Consider the following 22,037-nt stretch of genomic DNA (forward strand, 5'->3'; position numbering starts at 1 on the left):
GTCATTTTTTACGTAAATTTTGGCCATATTTTGGCTTATAAAATGAGTTGTAATTAAAAATTAAAAAAATCCCTCCGTTAAGGACAAGAGAATTATGTCTAAAAGAAGTGTGCAAAATCAGAAGTTGATATAGTTTTTGAGAAATCGTGACTACCGACTTCAAAAAAGTGGTTTTGAGAAAAACGCGTTTAAAGTGCCGCATCTGCCCGACGCCAGAGCCAGAATTGCCTGTTGTGACGTTCGACGCACTGAGCTTTAAATTTCTCCCATTCCTACATTTTTGCTTCGATCGACTTGAAATTTTCAGACTACATTTCTGAAACTCTGTACTATTATATAAAAAAGTTTGAAAAAAATGAATTTTTTGAAGTGTAACCCCTTAATTTAAAACAAATTAAAATTTTGATGATTTTTTACATTTTGAATATACTCCGAGATATAGAAACTTTAAACATATAATGAACTTTAAAAAACGGACAACTATATCAAAAATCTGACAAAGGGACGGTCGAAGTATTTATCGAAGAATCGACATAACTCATTGTTTTCAAAGAAATACAAAAAAAAATATTATTTATTTAAGCTTCGGTTTGCCGAAAAAATAAACAAATTTATTTCATATTTGAACACTTTTTTTTATTTTTAAATTCCTTAAGAACACGGCCAAGAGAAGCTATTTGGCTATATACCTATTTTTAAACTTTTAGGTTTAGGCTTTTACTTACAGCAAAGTGAAGATCTGAGGTGGTCCTATTTATTTGCGTATAACTCCAGTTCCAATAGCAGTTTCTTAGTGCGATTAATTAAATTACAAAATTGTTAATAGAACTATTATATATAATTTTCCAACAATTGATGATTTAAAAAAAAATAAATTCCCTTCAACTGATAAAAGCACTAAGGGCTACGATTATTTTTCAGTTATGATTTGGTTCACCTGTTGAAAATAACGATTATGAAACCGTTTGAACACTCTGCAGTAAAGTGTAAAGATTCTTGATGGCGACTACAATGCCAATGGTAGAACATTTTTTTAAAGGTCCCAATAAAAATTAAATTTAAAACTACATCGAAAATTATATAAGAATTAAATTAGTACCTTATTACCGAAAAATACATCATTCAAGCTATAAATACGTCTTAAAACGCAACTTCAAAAAAACATGCGTATTTAGTAAGCTGCCGTGAGTAATTGATGATTTTTGATTCTTTTGGTCAACGGTTCTCAGCTACAGCTACATCATGCGCCAGCAAAACAGGATCGATGTAATCTGTTAAGTTTGCATGAAAATGAGCAGATAATGGTTGGTAGATAACAAACGTACACGCTTGTAACGCAAATCTTTTAGAAAACATAGAAAGAACTTAAGCAAAAATACAAAAATGATATTCGGATAGATGCGATTTTAAATATATAAATCGTTACCAATAATTAAGAAATAAACATATTGTACTCGTACATAAAAATCAGTGCACCTATAATTGTATTTATCTCCAATTTGTATATTTTTCCAACGATTTTTATTTGAATTGCATACTGCCTGTTACGCTTCCTCAAATTATACTTGAAGCTTGAAAACTTATTGTAATTTTTTAAGTATCTGCAGTAGAGTTGCGATGAAGTAGCTTAATTTGCTTAGTATGTTTTGACAACCACGTTTCAAAAGAAGAATTTAAAGACTTTTATATTTACTGAATACACAGTCTGCACTCTTAGAGGACTAAAATTATCTCTACTTTTCTTTAGACAATGGCCGCTACAAAACGAAATGCTGGACTTACCTCCGCTGTTCCTCGTGCAACGCTTAATGATGAAGAACTGGTAAGGATTTAATAATAAGTTAAGTCTTAATTATTTTGAGCATTAAAAGCATGGGTAAAAAAAAGGGAACGACTACATCAAAATTTAATTAAATTACTAAAATAAATGAATTGAATTGAAAAAAAGTGATTACAAAATAGTAGGATTGCATTCAAAAAATATATTTCTAAAAATTATTACAAACGATGATGGGTGAATGAACGATGATGAGCTTGTATAAATGACAATTAGTTATCTTATAATCGGGACATCGTCATGCTATAACACATTTTTAATCAATTATAAATGGCATATTTGACATTTATAGACCTAAGGATCTAAGAAAATCCTGAAGATTTAAAAAAGAAATATAAGCGATTAATTAATTAAATAACACATTATTTATTATTTATCATTATCATATTGTCAAAGTTATAAGAGACTTCGCCGTGACGAAGCAGTTTCGGCTTTGGATTTAAGTTTGAAATTAACTTGTAACGTAACCTACTCATAGGTTATGTTGAAATAGTACGGTTTTGAGCATGTACTAATTGCGGTACATGTATACTCAAATTGTTTTTTTTTTCCAATCCATAGAAAATGCACGTATACAAAAAAGCTCTACAGGCTCTGATCTACCCTATATCTTCGACAACGCCACACAACTTTTTATTATGGACAGCAACTTCACCAACGTACTGCTACGAGTGCGAAGGTCTGCTGTGGGGAATAGCACGGCAAGGAGTGCGATGCACTGAGTGCGGTGTAAAGTGTCATGAAAAGTGTAAGGACCTGTTAAATGCTGACTGTCTTCAGCGTAAGTATTTTGAATACATAGAGCTGAACGCAAAAGATCCGTGATCTTTTCTTTTAACAATAAAATTTAGGTGCTGCTGAGAAGAGCTCAAAACACGGTGCCGAGGATAAGGCAAATTCGATCATTACAGCCATGAAAGAGCGAATGAAGCAGCGAGAGCGAGAGAAACCAGAGATTTTTGAGTTGATTAGGTAATATTTTAATTCAAATATTGACTTGACTAGTGCGGATAATCGCAGCGATATAAACATATAAATTTTCACTTTTAAACCATTAATGGGGGTACTTCACAATTATATGCACAACAATTGATATGCAGCCCTTAAATCTTACATAATACAATAAAATTAAGTTAGTTAGTCTTGTAAGCGGCCGGAATCAAAAAAAACAAAAGATAGTAAACTTTGACATGGCATTCATCCGTATAGAGCCGTATTCAGCGTTGAGGAGAAGAGTCACACTGGTCATATGAAAGCTGTCAAACAAAGCGTCCTGGATGGCACAAGCAAATGGTCGGCCAAGATAGCAATCACAGGTTTGAGATTGTACACAACTAACTTCTAATCGTCGTATTTTTTCTGTTGTCGGTTTCATTTGAATTGGATGTATGTGAATGTATTTGCAATTCGCATTTGAATGACACGCTGTATTTATTATTATTATACTGGTCTATGAGAAATACAATATTGATTTACAATAATGAATGTGCTTATATGTAACTATATAACATTTTTGTATTTGAAAAATGTGTGATATGCATGTACGCATTACATACATGTATATTTGTAAAATCCACTTATAAAATATACTACGGGAACATTTAATTTGCAAACTATTAATGAAACTACATATTTCCAAATGAAAAAGTGATCAAAACTGAAATGTCATACTGCATGAAACCAGTATTAGTAAGCCTTTTGGATTCAATTTATGTGTGGTCGTCATCCCAAAATGTTAGATACGAAACATTTAAACTTATACAAATGCAAATACAAAATAAGGGTCAACAACGATTAGTGGCTTTTAAATACATTTTTGAATTTTTTTTATACAATATTATAGGATTGTAGTTATGTGTAAAGGTCGAAATAATATACCTCCAAAGGGAAAAACGTGTGCACCCGCCTAGCCAATTCAATAACATACTTTTAGTGTTTTGATATTTCAGAAGCGTTTATGAAGTATTCATTGTAAACCCGAATCATAAATGTATGTAATCGATTTAATTTAAGGATGACATTCGGTGTGGATCCCGATACTCACATAGATTCATTAGAACAGGCTGAGCACGCAACTGTTGAGGGAACATCTAAGTGGTCATGCAAACTAACAATTACAGGTACACAAACAACGCCATTTGGCATTAAATAAATTTATTTTTTCTTTTGTCAAATGATTTTATCGTTTTGGCCTTGCATCGTTAATTTCCAATTTCAGTACCGTCAACGTAATTATTGTAATTAATTACTGGATCATTATAAAAAATTATTGATTTTTAGTTTCACGTTTTGCTAATCAATTTTTGAAATATTTTTTCATATAAAGTCTTCTTTACGGCTTTGCTTCCTTTTCCCTATTTATTATTTTTTTGAAATAGGAAAAAAATGTAGGATTGGATTTTTTTAAAGCATTTCTATTAAAACAAGGTTTTGAAAGGGGTGAAGCAGTAAAAGGATAATTTCAAGATTTGTATAAAAAGAAGAGTGATAGTTTATGTATTTCATGTATATTTTTTATTAAGGTTCGTAGTAAAACTATACGACACAAAAAACTGTTGTTTAACCTTTGTCAAATTTGTACCGTTAATGGAGGGATTGAAATTTAACTTCTTATAGAACAAAGTGTTATGTACATATATTAAAGAGGTACGCTTTCACCATTTATCTTCTTTTAAAAAAACCGTTAATTTCCCTTAAAATGTGTCTTCTTCTTGAAAAAAAATATGTGACAACAAATTGTGGCTTTATTCAATAGTCAAACTTAAGAGAGAGCTTTCAACAGGGTATTTCAATTTCAGTCATATATATTTGATATATATATTTTATATGTTTTGTATATATTTTATATATATTTTATTGATCACCAGGAGAGCCGATCGAGCCATGTCGATGTCTAGACTCCTAATAGTTCTATCCATGTTCGTCAGTCCGTCCGTTCATCTTTTCGTTTGTTCGTTATTACGCAAACTAATAACCAGTTTTATTGTTTTTTGTAGTTTTAAAGTTTTTCTAAAAAGACTTTAATATATTTCAGAAAGTATAAGTCGAAATGAAACATACGAACAATCGAAAAAATAAATGGAACAAAAATAATTCCCCATAAAATCAAAGAAATAATAATTTTAAATAGTTTTAGGATTATGGTTTTACGATTATTTAAAAACCGGACGACTATATCAAATAGCACAATAAAAATATATCTGAAATTCGGCATAGTTTCATTACTTATTCATAATCAAAATGAATTCGATGTTTGCTTCCCTTCTTGTCTTTGTTAAAAACTAAATATCAATGGGCATCTCCAGTTCCCAAACTAAAAAAACATTCTAGGCTTCGACCCATATTAAACTGATTGCATTTTTTCCCCACTTCAAACTATTTGAACTTTAATGTATTGTTTATTTTCATAATTATGTGTAGTACCTTCCAATAGTTTTTTTTCCAAACTTAAGGATTTAAAAAAAAACAAAAGATGTTTTGAAATATTTTTGAATAGTTGGTGCTAAACAACAGGCTTCCAGTCTAAGTATCTTAGGGAAAACATGAAAGGAAGCAAACTTCGGCAATCCGAAGTTTATATATTCTTGCAGTTATTACAAAACGACCAAATTTTGATTTTTATGCATATATTTCTAAAAACAATGAAGCTAAGTCGATTTTGAGCATTATGATGTATATGTCCGATTTTAATTTAATTACACCGTAAATCCAAGGTATTTAAATATTACAAAAAAATCAAAAACAACAAAGATATTCTATATGATATAGTCGCCCAATTCGGCTCGTTCCGGCTATATACTACCTAAAATAGAAAGACAACTTTTGCGAAAATAGCTTTAAAACTTAGGGACTAGTTTGCGTAGAAACTAGATCGACTCTCCTGATGATCAAGAATATATATATTTTATAGGGCCGGAAATAATACCTTCACTGCGTTAAAAACTTCTGACTAAAATTTTAATACCTTCTGCAAGGGTAGACTAATATTATTAAATAAGGCCGTTACGTTGCCGAAAAATAAGTGGTTTTATATCAGAACAAAAATACAATGAAGCTTGCTTACCTAGCCAATTCGAAGATTATATACCCTTGCAGCTTGATAAAAATGTATTGTGCTAAAAAACGACTAACGACTATGTTTTTTAACTTATATGAGAATATGTTCAACAACAATAATAAATTATGACGATTATTCAATAATTTCCTGTTCGTTTTCCGATTGATCTTATGGCAGTTATTTGATATTTTAATAAGACATAATAAACCTTCAAAAATACTTATATTTCTTAGTAATTTCGTCTTATATATCCAACTAGGTTATCATTTTTTTTCAATAAATATGATTTAGTCATCTATTTATTTATTTACTTCTCTTGACGTAATTGGATTAATATCCTATCTGGCTACTTACATACAAAATAGCCACTGGACGCTATTTTAAGATTATCCTTCCATTCTACATGTATATTTAGTTATCTTACCCGTTCCGTACAAAAAATACAAGAAAGCAAACCCCGAAAAAACATGTTTTTATATTTCCTTTCAGCTATTACAAAAATAATATATTCTATAAAACGAATATATTTCTATTTTTTGCGAGTGTGCTTAAAGTTTAAAGATTCTTATACATTCGTCGATCCCTGACAGCTAATATTTCACACAAGTTTATAATTGTAGTTAAAGTAGATTGTACCCAAAACATTTTTATTAGGTTATCATTACAAACTCTTGTGCCCTAAACAATAAATATATTGAAATAGTCAATATATTCAAAACATAACATAATTAAAACATACAATTTTCTGCATACATTGGAATTGTATAAACAAAATTAAACTATTTAATAAAAGGAAAATAAATTAAACAAACAATAAATTGTATAGAATTTAATTTCCTTTAAAGGGTTAAACTATCTTAAACTAATGTTATTTTTCAAATTGTTTTTATGTGTTATTAACCATTCCAGTGTGCATCAAAAATATGTTAGCTGTTATGTTTATACTCAGCTATACTTTGACTATAGGAAGGGAGTTTCTATTCTTGTGAAATATTAGTTCAATAAAATAATAAAAGCTTTAAAGAGGACGGAGGGACGGACGGACAGACGCACATGGCTAGATCGACTCTCTTGGTGATGCTGATCAAGAATATATATACTTTATAGGGTCGGAAATGTCTCCTTCACTGCGTTACAAACTTTTGACTGAAATTATAATACCTTATGCAAGGGTATAAAAAAAATTTAAAATATTACGAAGAGGTACAGAAATACTTAGGTGATGTTTGTTGTTTTCTTTTTTTTAATACATTATTTTTTTTTAGTTTAAGCTCTATTATTTAAATGCATTACAGAAGCAAACAAATATTAACCTACACGATAGATAGTTGTCTAGATAGTAAAGTTTTATAGAAATATAGTTTCTACAAAAGAAATCAACCAAAATGTATTTTATTATATTTGCATGCCCCTTAAGAACAAATTAAATTAAGGACAATTCACAACATTAATTGATTTAGATTAAATTTGACTACAGTTCGTTTACAAATGGTTTTATTATTATCCTATATATGGATGAGGCTTGTAGGTTGAGCCTGCGTGTAACTTACTTTAACTTAACTTTAACTTTTTGACAGAGTATAGCACATTAAAATAAAACATAACGTATTTCGACCTACTTGTCTCTTCCCTAAAAAGTGTATATATATTTGGCCAGTATCATTAGGACATAATTTTTATGCCATTTACTCCTTAAGTTTGGGAGCTATACACATACATGTATACACATTTGTTTTTATTTTACTCATATTAAGTTGCACTCATTTTTAATGGAATATATATCAATATTCACAAACAATCTGTCCAAATGAGCATATCCATGTCGACTTTTAGAATAATAGCAAATATGTCAATATAATTTTTATAATCTATATTTATTACAGCATAAAGTTGTTTGTTCTGATCGAGTTTTAGACCTTCTCCATGCCAATTTGAAATCATGCCCTTTTTATAACGCTTTCTTATGTGAGTTTATACATGAGGTAAATTGTTTGTAAAATAAAAAAATCAAACAGTTGCTTAGGTTACATATTAGACAAAAACTTTTGAGAAATGAGTAAGATAAGGGCCCTGTCCAAGATTACATACTCTCTGCTAAGGTAAAATAACAAAAAAAAGATACACAATAGGCCCTGTCTTTTAAATTTGTTTTCGGGATTCTCGACTGTGGAATTTATTGAATTCGGACATATAGCAGCACTATATTTTTATTTTAAATTTAACCCTTAAAAATAATTTAAAACCAGGCTTTAATAATCCCAAACCCTACTATATGTATATATTTATTCATTTCGCCATTTTATTCAATAAAAAATACGTTTTCGAACTAAATATTTTTTTGAACCTCTTAGTGTGTGTGAGGCAATCTAGTGGTCAGTAAATATCGATTTCCCCAGTACATTTTTCTAAGCATATATTCTATGGTACACACTTAAAAAAATTCATTACAAAGCAAGCTAATTGAACCTGATGTATCCTTTTTCTTTACATGTGCATTTTGTATAGGTTTATATGATAAAGCCTAATTAAAATTATTCAACTTATGTATATCTTGCTTTTGACTTTCTGCTCTTTACTTTACAAGTGTAATTAGTTTTTAAAATTGTACAGAACTAAATGTTTTTATTATCGAAAATATACCTTTAACACTTTTACCTTTGTCACTTGCATCTTTCTGACTAATACTCATATGTACATAAATGTATATACTTATGTTAACCAATTAATTGTATGTACGTACATACATGTATATACATATATGTATATGTGACAGTGTAATCAAGTCAGCAGCACTGCACTGTTCCTGCTGAACTGATATTGAAGATCATTATTAAAAACACTCCGTTTTTTCTCTTCTTCTTTCTCCCTTGAAAATCAATTCTTAACACTGAAAAAAAATTAAAAAATTAAAAAATGAAAAATAACTCTTTAAAAACACATAAAAAAAACTCAAAACTATTTTCTTCGTTTCAAACCCCAACAAATCGTTTTAAAATTAAAAATACAAAATTAAAAACTGTCTTCCTTGTATGCAATCGACAATCAAAAATTTAACTAACTTGATAAAATTTTAAAATTTAACATCTGGAACATTATACTGATCGGCATGGAACATCTGATTTCCACACAATTGGTGATTTTCGGATTATGGCGTGGGAAACGAACAAATTGATCAACCTTCTATATTTGACCTGATTGATGCAGTGATTTGTGCTCAAGGCCTGATAGCGAAGGATAAAAGCGGTACCAGTGATCCATATGTGACGGTGCAGGTTAGCAAGGTGAAAAAGCGAACGCGAACTATGCCACAGGAACTTAACCCTGTGTGGAACGAGAAGTTTCACTTGTGAGTACTTGTGCCCTAAATTCATTCCTTTATGTTTTCTCAACACAAACCAATACAACAACTATGTATGTTAGCATACATTAATTAAACCTAAGATGCACTCTCTCTCACGTATGTATCCCTGTTGGTTCCTTAGAGGTGTGAAAATGGCAAAACTAAGTTATTTTAGTGCAACAATTATGTAATAATAGTATTAAATGACTTTGTCGTCTTTAATAAAAAAAAATGATTGCCTTAATTATCTAAATCAGCATTGCAAATAAAGTTTATCGCAATAATCATTTATAAGATTAGATGATTACAACTTACTCGAAAGATGAAAGTTTGGTAATGCGGTCCACTTGGATCCCCTATAAAGAAAATAGCACTTTGATTGGTTGGTAACACCGAAATTGGTTTACCAGAATACCAGGAATTGCCACGAAAACAAACGAAACAAGTTTCATTTTCTAAATCAGGGACTCCAACTGAACTGAAAACCAAATATCTCCACAGTAAATTGTCGATTAAACTTTATAATCCTGTGCTATTTATTTGAGATTATTATGGATATACTGAAAAGGTCTTTATCGCATTTTTACAAGAATGAAACTAAAAATCAGCTACAAAAACAAAAACTTATAATTTAAGGTACAAAATAAATAAGCATAGAGGTGTTATTTACCAAAGTGTAACTTTGAAACCCCTTGAGGCCTGATAACCGCGTCTATTGTAGGAGCAACCAATTTAGGATAAATAACTTTAAAACAAGAAAAGATGAAGACGACTATGTATATTTCGATTTTTAGGCGTATCCGTATGCTTAAAAGCAATAAAGCCATGTCTATTTTTTTATTTTGATCGTTCCTAGGACAAATATATGGTAGTTGTCCGATTTGTACAAAACTTAAACCGTATTTATGAAACTGCCAAAAAATACAGAGTGTATTGAAATATGTTTAGATGTGACAAAATTATTATTTTATTTTCCATTTTTCCCGATTGTACCTATGAAACCTTTATTTTCCTATCTTCTAGCGAATCGTGCCGTACGATAGACGGCTGCGCCCCTCGGTCGGTTGGGCGGGTAAGTGGGCCGTGGAACTCCGCGCGAAAAAAAAAAAACTATATGGTAGTAGGTTGAGCAAGCCCGTTCTTATACCTGCAACAAAAAGAAGACTTATTTGAATGCATCATCCAAAAATCTTTAAAATTTAGGGACTAATTTGTGAGGAATCGGACAGACGGTCAGACGTGACTAGACCGACTCGCCTAGTGATGCTAATCAAGAACTTATACATATATTTTATAGGGTCGGAATGTGCCCTTCACTTATTATACCCTCTACAAGGGTATACAAATAAATATCTGTTCCAACACTAAAATCACAATAATTAAACATTTTACAGTAATACTTTATTTTAATATCCTATTAAGAAGTTTTATTAGGCAACATTTAATTAAGCGGAAGAAAAAAATCTAGTTAGCTTGACAAATTTTGAGAAAAATTCGCTTAGGACCTTCTTTTTTTGGGTTTGCCAAAAATCCCCAACCAATTTTATTTGCTTGTACATAATGAAACAAAAACGCCTCTTAACGATTTAAAAAGTCGTGACGATTGCAATTTCTGATATCAAATTTTGTAACGAAATAAAATCGTACAACGGTCTTTTATTTCAAGCTGTTTAACGAAGTTAGAAAGAAAGTTAATGCACAACATGCTTAGAATGCTGTTAGTCGTGCTGAGGCCTATCGAATTCCTTAATTTGGATTTAATTAGGTTAACCTGGCTAAAAACCCTTTCTATTTCCGCGTTTGACCAGGGCAAACATAATATTTGGATGGCCACGGTTGCCAACCCAAAAAATCTTCGGTTTCCACCAGAATCTTTAAATTTGAGCACCTCAAACCAAAATTTGTTTGTGTCGCTGATGTTTTCCCATTTGATCGAAGTAATGTTATTATATTGGCGTTCAATTTCTGCAATATTCTTACATTCCAGGAACTCTAAAATTTCTGTGATGCTTTTAATTTCTAAAAAAGCCAGAATTCCCGCTTCTCACAATTCCCGCAATTCACAAATTTTTCCCGCAGTTAGTCTTCAAAAAAAGCCAGTTTTGACGGGAAAAAATCCGAATTGGCAGCACTGCTTGTTACATTTGGCACAGCGGGACTTTTTCTTTCCCTTTTTCGAAATGTCCCAAATCTTTGCAGTTGTAACATTTCCCTTGGTAAATATTCTGTAAATTATATTCTCCGAAATTATTTTGATAATCAGGGAGTCCCACTGCACCAGAAAACCAAACATTTATTTTTGGAGTAAATTTTCGATTTAACTTTCAACATCAACAATAAGATAAATATAAAAGGTTCATGCCTACTCATCAATTATATTTTTTTTATTGATTTATCAATATCTGTCTACTGAGTTTATAATTCTAATGCGTGGCAGAAAATAAATAAGTAAAATAACTTTTATTCTGTTGATGTAAGATCTTTAATCTTTAATTTAAATTTTGATTTTTATGCCAATATTACAAAAAACCATGAAGCTGTGTCCATTATGCGCTGCATTTTGCGTTTCTATGGCAGCTATATTTTATTGTCTGATTTTGACAAAAATAAAAGCTTAATTCTAATATAGTAAATAATCACTATATCTTAAAAGAAATAAATAGAAAAACAAAAAAATACATTTTTATTTTATTTTGATTTTTAATTTGTTGAATGTTCTATGGTATAGATGTCCGATTTTAATTGAATTAAGCCCGTATTATTACAAAATCCTAAAGAACAAAAAAAAAATATTAAAAACAAGAAAGTTATACTTTTTAAAATGTTTTTTTTTTCGATGTTCCTATTGGAGCTTTATGATATAGTCTGGACTTCCTGCAATAGAAAGACAACTTTTGGGAAAGTTTCAAGAAACTTTAAAATTGAGGGACTAGTTTGCGTAGAAACGGACGGACAGACGCACATGGCTAGATCGACTCCCCTCGTTATGCTGATCAAGAATATATATATTTTATAAGGTCGGGAACGTCTCCTTCACTGCGTTGCAAACTTTTGACTGAAATTATAGATTCTTAAAAACGAAATCTAAGTATTTTTGTAGATATTTTTATATAAAGCTCTATTAACATAATTTAATGCCGATAGCGCTGCAGTAACAAAACTGATGTCCAGTGTTATCAATGCCTAAAAGCGTTTTTTCAAAACCAATTGCCAAATAAAAATAGACATGCACACAACTTGTACGTTTAAAATGATCAAATTGCTTATTAAAGTGATAACTTAATTATTGTTTGTTGGGTGGATTTAGCGAGTGCCACAACTCCTCAGACCGTATAAAAGTACGAGTTTGGGACGAAGACAACGATCTTAAGTCGAAGCTTCGGCAAAAATTAACTCGAGAGTCAGATGACTTTTTGGGCCAAACAATTATTGAGGTGCGTACGCTTTCCGGTGAAATGGATGTGTGGTACAACTTGGAGAAGCGCACAGACAAATCGGCCGTATCAGGTGCGATACGGCTTCACATATCCGTTGAAATAAAAGGCGAGGAAAAGGTAGCTCCTTATCATGTTCAATATACATGCTTGCACGAGAATCTGTTTCATTATCTTTGTGAAGAAAATATCGGAATGGTAAGCATTTTATCATTTACCTTAATAAGCTTTGTTTTATTCAATTAAACAAATGCAACGCTTGAACTATTATCATAGGTTAAACTGCCAACTCAGAAAGGTGACGATGCTTGGAAACTGTATTTTGATGAAATTCCCGAGGAGATTGTTGATGAGTTTTCAATGCGGTATGGAATTGAGAATATCTATCAGGCAATGACGCACTTCCATTGCTTATCTGCCAAATACCTTTGCCCCGGAGTACCAGCCGTAATGAGCACACTGTTGGCCAACATAAATGCATATTATGCTCATACGACTGCTTCTTCAGCTGTGTCGGCCAGTGATCGTTTTGCGGCCAGCAATTTTGGGGTAATTTTTTTCCTACTGATTAATATAATCAATAAAAATAAGACTATGTTACATGTTTTGAAAAATGATTTGTACCGTTTCTTAGAAAGAGAAATTTGTGAAACTGCTGGACCAATTGCACAACTCACTGAGAATCGATTTGTCAATGTACAGAAACAACTTTCCTGCATCGAGCCCAGAAAAATTAATGGATCTAAAGTCGACAGTCGATTTATTGACCAGCATAACGTTTTTCCGCATGAAGGTAATTTAACTTTAAATTTAGTTTCAATAAATTACATTTTTAATATATCCACTCAGGTACAAGAGCTATCTAGTCCCCCGAGAGCGAGCACAGTGGTTAAGGACTGTGTTAAAGCTTGCCTGAGGTCCACTTATCAGTTCTTATTTGAGAACTGCTATGAACTCTACAACAGAGAATTTCAGGTAAACGTGTTAAATAATTGAACCACAAAATATTCCATTAGATGAGGAAAAACTGGAGTGTTAGCTCACACTCGTAGGAAAACCGTAATTAATATCACTATTTCATGTTCAAATCAAGTATATTTTCTTTCGACTTAGAGCCTCAAACAAAAGTAAAAGAATTTATTATTTTTAAATTATAACTTTTTATACCCTTGCTAGCTTTCCTTTCTTGTTTATAATATCATCATCCGAAGTTACCGGGGCTGCAATTAAGTTTTCAAATATCCTAGAAGTTATAATTTTATTTAAAAGTTTAAAAATCTTTACTTTTAAAAATACTTCATAAAATAATGGCGTAACAAGTTTTTTACAATGCAGCCCTAGCTAAAAATAAGGTGTTTTGGTTTTAATAAATTTGTATGTTTTTATGGTTAACGAGGACGGAAGCTAACTTCGGCAAGCCGAAGTTTTAATACCCTTGCAGACTTTGCCGAAATTGCTAAAACTGAAAAAGTAGCGAAAGGAATAAGGTATACATAAATAAACTAGATTTGCATCTTTTAATGTCAATTGCTTTTATACTGCAAAAATGTCATATAAAAATAGAAAAAAAGGGATACTTTCGCAGCCTTTAACTATTTTTCCTACGGAAGCTATAAGAAATAGACGTCCGATCGGCAAGCGTTTTTACCCTAATCCAGATATGCGTAAATAAATAAGACTTGGAAAAATGTATGTCAGTAGCTTACACACTACGCGAAAAAATCAGAAAATCATCAAATTTGGACCGATTTCACCCTGTTGTTCCTATGGGAGATGTAGGATATAGACGTCCGATCGTCACGTGCTTTTACCCTAATCAAGGTATGCATAAAAAAATACGATTTGGAAAGATTCATGTCAATTGCTTATATACTGTGCGAAATATCCTAAAAATCATTAAATTTTAACCGATTTCACCGTATTGTTCCTATGGGAGCTATAGGATATAGACGTCCGATCGCCAAGCGCTTTTACCCTGATCAAGGTATGCATAAAAAAAAAGATTTGGAAAGATTTATGTTAATAGCTTTTACACTGCGCGTAATATCTTCCATTCTTGAAAGTTATATCCGATTGTTCCTATGGGAGCTATAGGATATAGACGTCCGATTAGCACGCGCTTTTACCTTGATGAAGGAATGCATAAAAAAATACGATTTGTAAAAATTTATAACAATAGCTTTTACACAGCGCGAAATATTCTGAAAAACATAAAATTTGGACCGATTTTACCCTATTGTTCCTATGGGAGCTATAGGATATAGACGTCCGATCGCCACGAGCTTTTACCCTGATCAAGGTATGCATAAAAAAATACGATTTGGAAAGATTCATGTCAATAGCTTTTACACTGCGCGAAATATCATCAATTCTTGCTAGATATATCCGATTGTTCCTATGGGAGCTATAGGATATAGACGTCCGATCGGGGCGATTTTCAAACTTGATCTGCGTACACATGTTTTAGGACGAGTGTGAAAGTTTCAGATCGCTAGCTTTTAAACTGAGCTCGCAAACGGTATTGAAACAGACGGACAGACGGACAGACGGACATGGCTATATCGACTCCCCTATTGATCCTGATCAAGAATATATATACTTTATAGGGTCGGAAACGTCTCCTTCACTGCGTTACAAACTTCTGACCAAAATTATAATACCCTCTGCAAGGGTATAAAAATAGAACCAAAAGGTGCTTAATAGAAACTATTCAAATTTCTTTGATTAGTATCCTGTGAGTTATGGTGTAACACATCTCTGCCAAAAATATATATCTTAATAATATTGTTACCACACAGGTTGATCCCAACGAAGCCAAGCGTGCACCGGATGATCATGAACCCAAATTGGATAGCGTTGACTTCTGGCATAAGCTAATAGCTTTAATCGTGTCGGTTATTGATGAAGACAAGAACAGCTATGGTACAGTTTTGAACCAGTTTCCTCAGGAACTAAATATTGGACAGGTAAACTTGTAGTTTCCAATTTAAACTTAAGACATATTTGTAACACTTTTTTACTTTAATACATATGTGCAGTTATCAGCATCCTCAATGTGGCATCTTTTTGCTGTCGATATGAAGTATGCACTTGAAGAACACGAACAACATCGTCTATGCAAGTCATCGGCTTATATGAATCTTCACTTTCGAGTTAAATGGTTATATAGTAACTATGTTAAAGAAGTGCCTCCTTACAAAGGAGCGGTTCCCGATTATCCAGCTTGGTTCGAGCCTTTTGTAATGCAGTGGCTAAATGAGAACGACGATGTTTCATTGGAATATCTTCACGGCGCATTTAAACGAGACAAAAAAGACGGGGTAAGAACAAGGAGGCAAATACGGACTTGTTTGAGTTGATAAAATGTATTGATACCATGAGCAAATGTAGCTATCTAGACATGATATATTCTTTCGAGTTATTATATTGCCTCGGTACCTCTAAGAAGGTTTAAGGTTAACTTTATACCTTCTTATGGATGAAACCGTTTATTGCCGAACGGTTCTCAATCTTTGTTGCATAATTTTTTAAACCACCCTAATTTTTATATAAAAAACGCCCACAAGCCACAAGCTGTGGCCACAGTTTTGATGCTATTATGAAAATTTTAATTGATTGTATTTGTTTCGTCAATACCTATCGATTGGCCTAATTAAAGTTTGCCATGCCCACTCTAACGCCTAAAAACCCATTAAATGCTTAAGCCTGGCTAGCGCCTACATTTCCGCCTTTCATGGCCCGTGGTACCAATGTCTTGGGGTAGATGGCGCAACGGAGTAACGGGTATCTTATAGTCGAGGCACTCGACTATAGCGTTCTCTCTTGTTTTTTTTTAATTCACCGCTTATTTTGTTGAAGAGTTGATGTATACCTACAAAGAACTAAACTGGACGTATGTATATACTTTTTCGACCATTTTTGTTTCTCTTAGACTGAAGAACACTCCCATGTGGTGTGTATGTGTAAAAGGACACGTCTCTAAAATATATTGAAAAATGTGTGCAATCGGCGTAATTTTTAATATATATATATTTAAAATCTCCTTTTACACATACATACGAGGTGTGTTCAAAAAGTAAGGTGACTTTTCAAATTTCGCGGGCAACATATTTTCGATTATCGATTTTTTTGTTTTGTTATATTGGTACACTCTTCCCTAACATCTGTACCAAGTTTCAATGGAACATCCTCTTTTGTTTGGTTGTGAGAGGCGTAAAGTTACAAGTTATTTTGCGAGCTCGGCGATTTTTTGCTTTTTTCGGTCTTGGCTCGCCTGGGCTCTTCCATTGGGACGATTGGGCTTTGGTTTCGATATCATAACCATATACCCATGATTCGTCACCAGTTATGACCCTTTTGAGTAAATCTGGGTCGTCGTTGACGTCATTCAACAGCTCTTGAGCGATGCTCATGCGACGGTTCTTTTGGTCAAAATTCAGCAATTTCGGAACAAACTTCGCTGACACACGACTCATACCCAAAACGTTTGAAAAAATTTCATGGCACGAGCCAAGCGATATACCGACATCTTCAGCAACTTCTCTGATAGTGATTCGACGATTTTCCAAAACAATTTTCGTCACTGCTTGAACGTTTTCATCAGTTGTTGACGTGCTTGGGCGTCCAGAGCGAGGCTGGTCATTGGCATCTTCCCGGCCATCTTGGAAGAGTTTGTACCACTTGTACACATTTTTTTTACTCAGAACAGTTTCACCGTATGCCACTGTCAACATTTCAAGTGTTTCAGAGCACTTAATTTTATTTTTTACACAAAATTTGATGCAAATCCTTTGATCCATATTTTTCGATAGCAAAAAATCGCCGAGCTCGCAAAATAACTTGTAACTTTACGCCTCTCACAACCAAACAAAAGAGGATGTTCCATTGAAACTTGGTACAGATGTTAGGGAAGAGTGTACCAATATAACAAAACAAAAAAATCGATAATCGAAAATATGTTGCCCGCGAAATTTGAAAAGTCACCTTACTTTTTGAACACACCTCGTATATATATATATATATATTTATTTATTCATTTAAATGTTAAGTGAACATAAGTCAAGGATAAATAAATTAATTATAACACAATGAGTGAAAGACGTTAAGACGCTAGGGCCACTCTCCCCAGCTCAAGTACATCTTGACATACTTGTGCAGGTCGCTAGAGTAAACTGATATTTATATAAACAATAACAAAATTACAAAATGCTTTTTCTATTTGCATTGGGCTGTAGTTTCAAAAGAGCAGCGAGCACGCGCTTTTTTCAAATTCGGTAGTCGACGTATTTACGCAATTGACGCAATGTTTCGATGTTGTTAGCAAACTCGAGTGTCCTGATCCAGAAATTTGGAAACGTTACATGAGGCGTTTTGCTAAAACAATCGTAAAAGTGCTAATAGCTTATGCGGATATTGTGAAAGTAGAGTTTCCAGATCATATGAAGGATGAAAGAATTGTGAGTAGACAAATGTGCCGAGTATAATCATATATGACATTAACACACGCAAACTACTTTCGTGTTAATAGGCTTGCATACTTATGAATAACATTCAACAACTAAGGGTGCAGTTGGAACGAATGTTTGAGTCTATGGGAGGGGATAAGCTAGAAGAAGACGCAGCCAACATTTTAAAGGAACTTCAACAAAATCTTAATTCAGCGTTGGACGATTTGGCTTCACAATTCGCTATCAGGTAGGCTTAAATCGTTCAATACAGAATGCAAAATTTTTGAACTAATTATGTTTAGCTTGGAGCCGCGAATAACTCAGTCTGTGCGAGAACTAGGGGACATGCTACTTTCCATCAAAGGAGGCAGTGGGACTCTGGCCGCTGGTAACCTAGCAGCTCAAAGGAACGCGGTTGCCGTTGAGGCCGATGAAGTTTTAAGACCGCTCATGGATCTGCTCGACGGTTCTTTAACGCTCTATGCACAGTCATGTGAGAAAACTGTACTGAAGAGATTACTAAAGGAGCTTTGGAAAATCGTGATGCGAATCTTAGAGAAAACCATTGTTCTACCACCAATGACTGATAAAACTGTTTGTATACCGATTTTTTAAACTAAGTGATGATATTTATGTGTACTTATTTTAATAGATGATGTTTAAGCACCTTACCGACAACGCTAAAAACTTAGCATCTAATGCAAAAATTGAAGACATGGGTCGATTGTTTAAATCACATATGGCAGGAAAGCAGGATGTTAAAAGTGCGCTTAGCGGTGTAATGGACATATCAAAGGAAGTCGAAAAGAATTTGTCGCCCAAACAGTGTGCCGTGCTTGACGTTGCCTTAGATACAATAAAACAATATTTCCACGCCGGTGGCAATGGACTGAAAAAGACGTTTCTTGAAAAATCGTCAGAACTGCAAAGTTTACGTTACGCACTCAGTTTATATACACAAATGACGGACACACTAATCAAAACATTTATATCTAGTCAAGTTCACGAGGGTAAGTACAATTAAATGTGCCCAAAACGTGGTATATATTTATTAAACGTAAGTCTATTAATCAATTTTATACAACTAGATTATTAGCCATGCGTTTAATAAAGGAGTTTGGTTAGATGTTTGTAATGCATAGAAGGAGACATAAAGGAGTTACAATTTTGGTTAGATGTTTGTAATGCATAGAAGGAGACATTTCCAATCAACAAAGTATATATATTTTTAAACAGCGTCACCAGACAAATCCAAGTCAGCTCGAAACTTTCAAAATCTTCTTCTTTTATACGCAAGTAGTTCAAGAGAAAACAAGAAAGGAAGCAAACTTCGTCAAGCCGAAGTTTATATATCCTTTCAGTTATTACAAAAGAGTAAATTTCGATTTTTATACCCTTGCAGAGGGTATTATAATTTTGGTCAAAAGTGTGCAACGCAGTGAAGGACACATCTCCGATGTCGAAGTATGCTTCCTTTCTTGTTTATCTCGAGTTCTGGTAAACTCCGCTTGCGGATTGTCTAACAATTCGTAACTTTTACATTCGCAATGTAAGGAATACTGAAAGAATTGTCGTTCTGTGACAAGAAATGTACAAATCTCGATCGTATAAAAGATATAACTTAAAATGTATAATTTTCTTTGTTAAATATGGAGACTTCATTGTAATTTTATTCACTTTTCCTTGATGCAGTTGATCCTGAAAATGCTGAGGAGAGTGTCGGCGAAATTTCCGTGCAAATAGACTTATTCTCCCATCCAGGCACCGGTGAACATAAAGTGAACGTAAAAGGTGAATCGGACTATATATTTTCAATATACTGTTTTAACGCATTTTATGTATGTTTGCCTTCAGTTGTTGCTGCTAATGATCTTAAATGGCAAATACCGTCGGGTATGTTTCGACCATTTGTTGACATCAATTTAATCGGACCGCACCTGCAAGAAAAAAAACGAAAGTTCGCTACAAAGTCGAAGTCAAACAATTGGTCACCAAAGTACAACGAGTCTTTCAGCTTGTAAGTCATTTTGAAAAAAAAAACATAAATTGTATGATCTATGTAAATATGTCTTTTTAGTACTATTGGAAACGAGGAGCAGCTAGATTTTTTTGAGTTGCATATTTGCGTTAAGGATTATTGTTTTGCTCGGGATGATAGACTCGTAGGAGTAGCTGTAATCCCACTAAAAGATATTTCGGAAAAGGTTCGTAATATTTGTAAAAATAAAATACATTTAATTTACGCTATGCCTAACAGGGTTCTGTCGCATGCTGGTTACCCCTAATGAGACGTATTGAAATGGACGAGACGGGTTGGACAATTTTAAGGATTTTATCACAACGTAATAATGATGAAGTAGCCAAGGAATTTGTCAAGCTGAAATCGGAAATACGGCAGGAGCCGACGATGGGCACATAAGTCTTGCTTCCCGTTCTACAGAATCTACAAATCTTCACCTATTACATAATAATACTTATATTACTTTGACAAAATAGCATTATTTTTTTATTTTCCTATTTTTCATATAACAAGTATTCCTAGGAAACATTCTCATATAGAATTCATACATAAAATATGCAATAAAATATATAAATATATCTCGAAACTCTATGTATGTTATAAAATTTCTGTTCAATGACGTAAACATGTATATTATAAATTAATTCACAGAAATTTCACACATCAAACCCCCAAGTTTATATGGTCTTAACCAATATAAAAAATGCGCACCCTGAAAGATAAATCAATAATCACACTATTTCTCATTTCTGTCTATACATAATTAAGTTTATACAACTAGATACATTCGTACATTTGTACATAATGCAGGCAAGACGCTAATATTTATATTTATTTACTAAATCCATTTTCATCTGTACATTTAAAAATCACTACACGCACATTCCTATTTATGTAAATAAGTACCTGTAAAAATATTAATTGGTAATTCTCGAAAATATTTGTTAAAGATAATTCACATACTCAATAAGTCCATGTGAATCCTTATTTTTTTCTATTGCAATAAAATATATATAGAATTACAGATCAATCGCTAAAAAAAATTGAAATTATTCATTGATAAATATAGATAAAATACAGCCTTTAAAAAAAAATATTACTCGTAATGTAAAAAGAATGTAATAAGTCGAAGGAAGCGCGTTTGGTCCCAGTAAAGAGTATTTTTGATTAGGATTATCATCCGGGTCGATTCATCTGTGGGTGTCCTTCTTTTCGTCCATCCGTCCGCCTAGTTTTCGAAAGCTAAAAAAGCTAGAACAGCTAGAATAATCGTTCTCACAAATTCCATAATTTTACGGCTCTTATATGTTTGATGGTACAAATTTGCGACCAGTCTCCCTTATAAAGACAGCCATCTCTTTGTACCAGCTACATTATTTAATTGAGAGAAGCAATTTAAATTCTCTAAAATGATTAAAAATCTGAAATGAAAACTACTCCTATTAAGCGAGGCATTGTGTGGAGTATGACAGGATTCGTCGCACAAATGACATAACCGAATAATTAAAATGGTATATGATAGATAACTTTTCAACATATAAAATGTTTGAAACAGGAAATACGGCTTAAAGAAACATTACTATCAAATTTGTGTCAAAATCGGTTTTATGCCAACCAAAAAAAGTATATTTTAACATTTTTAAATTTGGTTTCGTTGTTAATGTTATAACTATTTAAAGATAATAAAAAAATATTGTTTCTTTCAAAATTTTATGTTATGAATTTTGTTTACGAATTATTACAATTCGTTTGAGAATTTATATCTAACGGACCAATCATTTGCGAACTTTAATCATTCTATTTTAGTCATTTCGTTGAGGCTTTAAACTTCTTTAAGGACTCCTGTGCTTTTTCGGAAAGTTTTCCTATGACAGAGATTTTATTCCATTTTATCTTTTCAAT

At 32.6% G+C, this 22,037-nt stretch overlaps 2 protein-coding genes across 12 annotated transcripts in view; one reads left to right on the forward strand and one right to left on the reverse strand.

The window, feature by feature from the left end:
* The window catches only part of LOC108042590 (metabotropic glutamate receptor), a 105,398-nt gene extending 103,661 nt beyond the window's left edge, over positions 1-1,737 (reverse strand). Inside the window, exon 1 of the mRNA XM_044460716.1 lies at positions 726-1,737. The gene's annotated coding sequence lies outside the window, so the exon portion shown is untranslated. The remainder of the gene's footprint in view (positions 1-725) is intronic.
* LOC108038163 overlaps positions 1-20,721 on the forward strand; it is a 47,711-nt gene extending 26,990 nt beyond the window's left edge. For 8 of the 11 annotated variants that reach the window (XM_017114902.2, XM_017114901.2, XM_017114904.2 and 5 more), the window contains 19 exons: positions 1,748-1,822; positions 2,399-2,618; positions 2,689-2,809; positions 3,047-3,153; positions 9,099-9,240; positions 12,542-12,866; positions 12,945-13,217; positions 13,303-13,461; positions 13,518-13,643; positions 15,467-15,634; positions 15,707-15,988; positions 17,903-18,124; positions 18,196-18,362; positions 18,418-18,709; positions 18,768-19,125; positions 19,808-19,906; positions 19,970-20,132; positions 20,193-20,319; positions 20,373-20,721. In XM_017114902.2, coding sequence (XP_016970391.1) covers positions 1,748-1,822; positions 2,399-2,618; positions 2,689-2,809; positions 3,047-3,153; positions 9,099-9,240; positions 12,542-12,866; positions 12,945-13,217; positions 13,303-13,461; positions 13,518-13,643; positions 15,467-15,634; positions 15,707-15,988; positions 17,903-18,124; positions 18,196-18,362; positions 18,418-18,709; positions 18,768-19,125; positions 19,808-19,906; positions 19,970-20,132; positions 20,193-20,319; positions 20,373-20,534 — 3,588 coding nt within the window. In that variant the 3' untranslated portion in view covers positions 20,535-20,721. Of the gene's footprint in view, positions 1-1,747; positions 1,823-2,398; positions 2,619-2,688; positions 2,810-3,046; positions 3,154-3,850; positions 3,958-9,098; positions 9,241-12,541; positions 12,867-12,944; positions 13,218-13,302; positions 13,462-13,517; positions 13,644-15,466; positions 15,635-15,706; positions 15,989-17,902; positions 18,125-18,195; positions 18,363-18,417; positions 18,710-18,767; positions 19,126-19,807; positions 19,907-19,969; positions 20,133-20,192; positions 20,320-20,372 lie in introns of those variants that run through there. The other 3 variants (XM_017114903.2, XM_017114898.2, XM_017114906.2) reach the window with 2 other exon arrangements.
* Positions 20,722-22,037: the final 1,316 nt, after the last annotated feature.

This window comes from Drosophila rhopaloa, unplaced genomic scaffold (genome assembly GCF_018152115.1).
Source record: "Drosophila rhopaloa isolate 14029-0021.01 unplaced genomic scaffold, ASM1815211v1 contig_203, whole genome shotgun sequence".
NCBI classification, from domain to species: domain Eukaryota; kingdom Metazoa; phylum Arthropoda; class Insecta; order Diptera; family Drosophilidae; genus Drosophila; species Drosophila rhopaloa.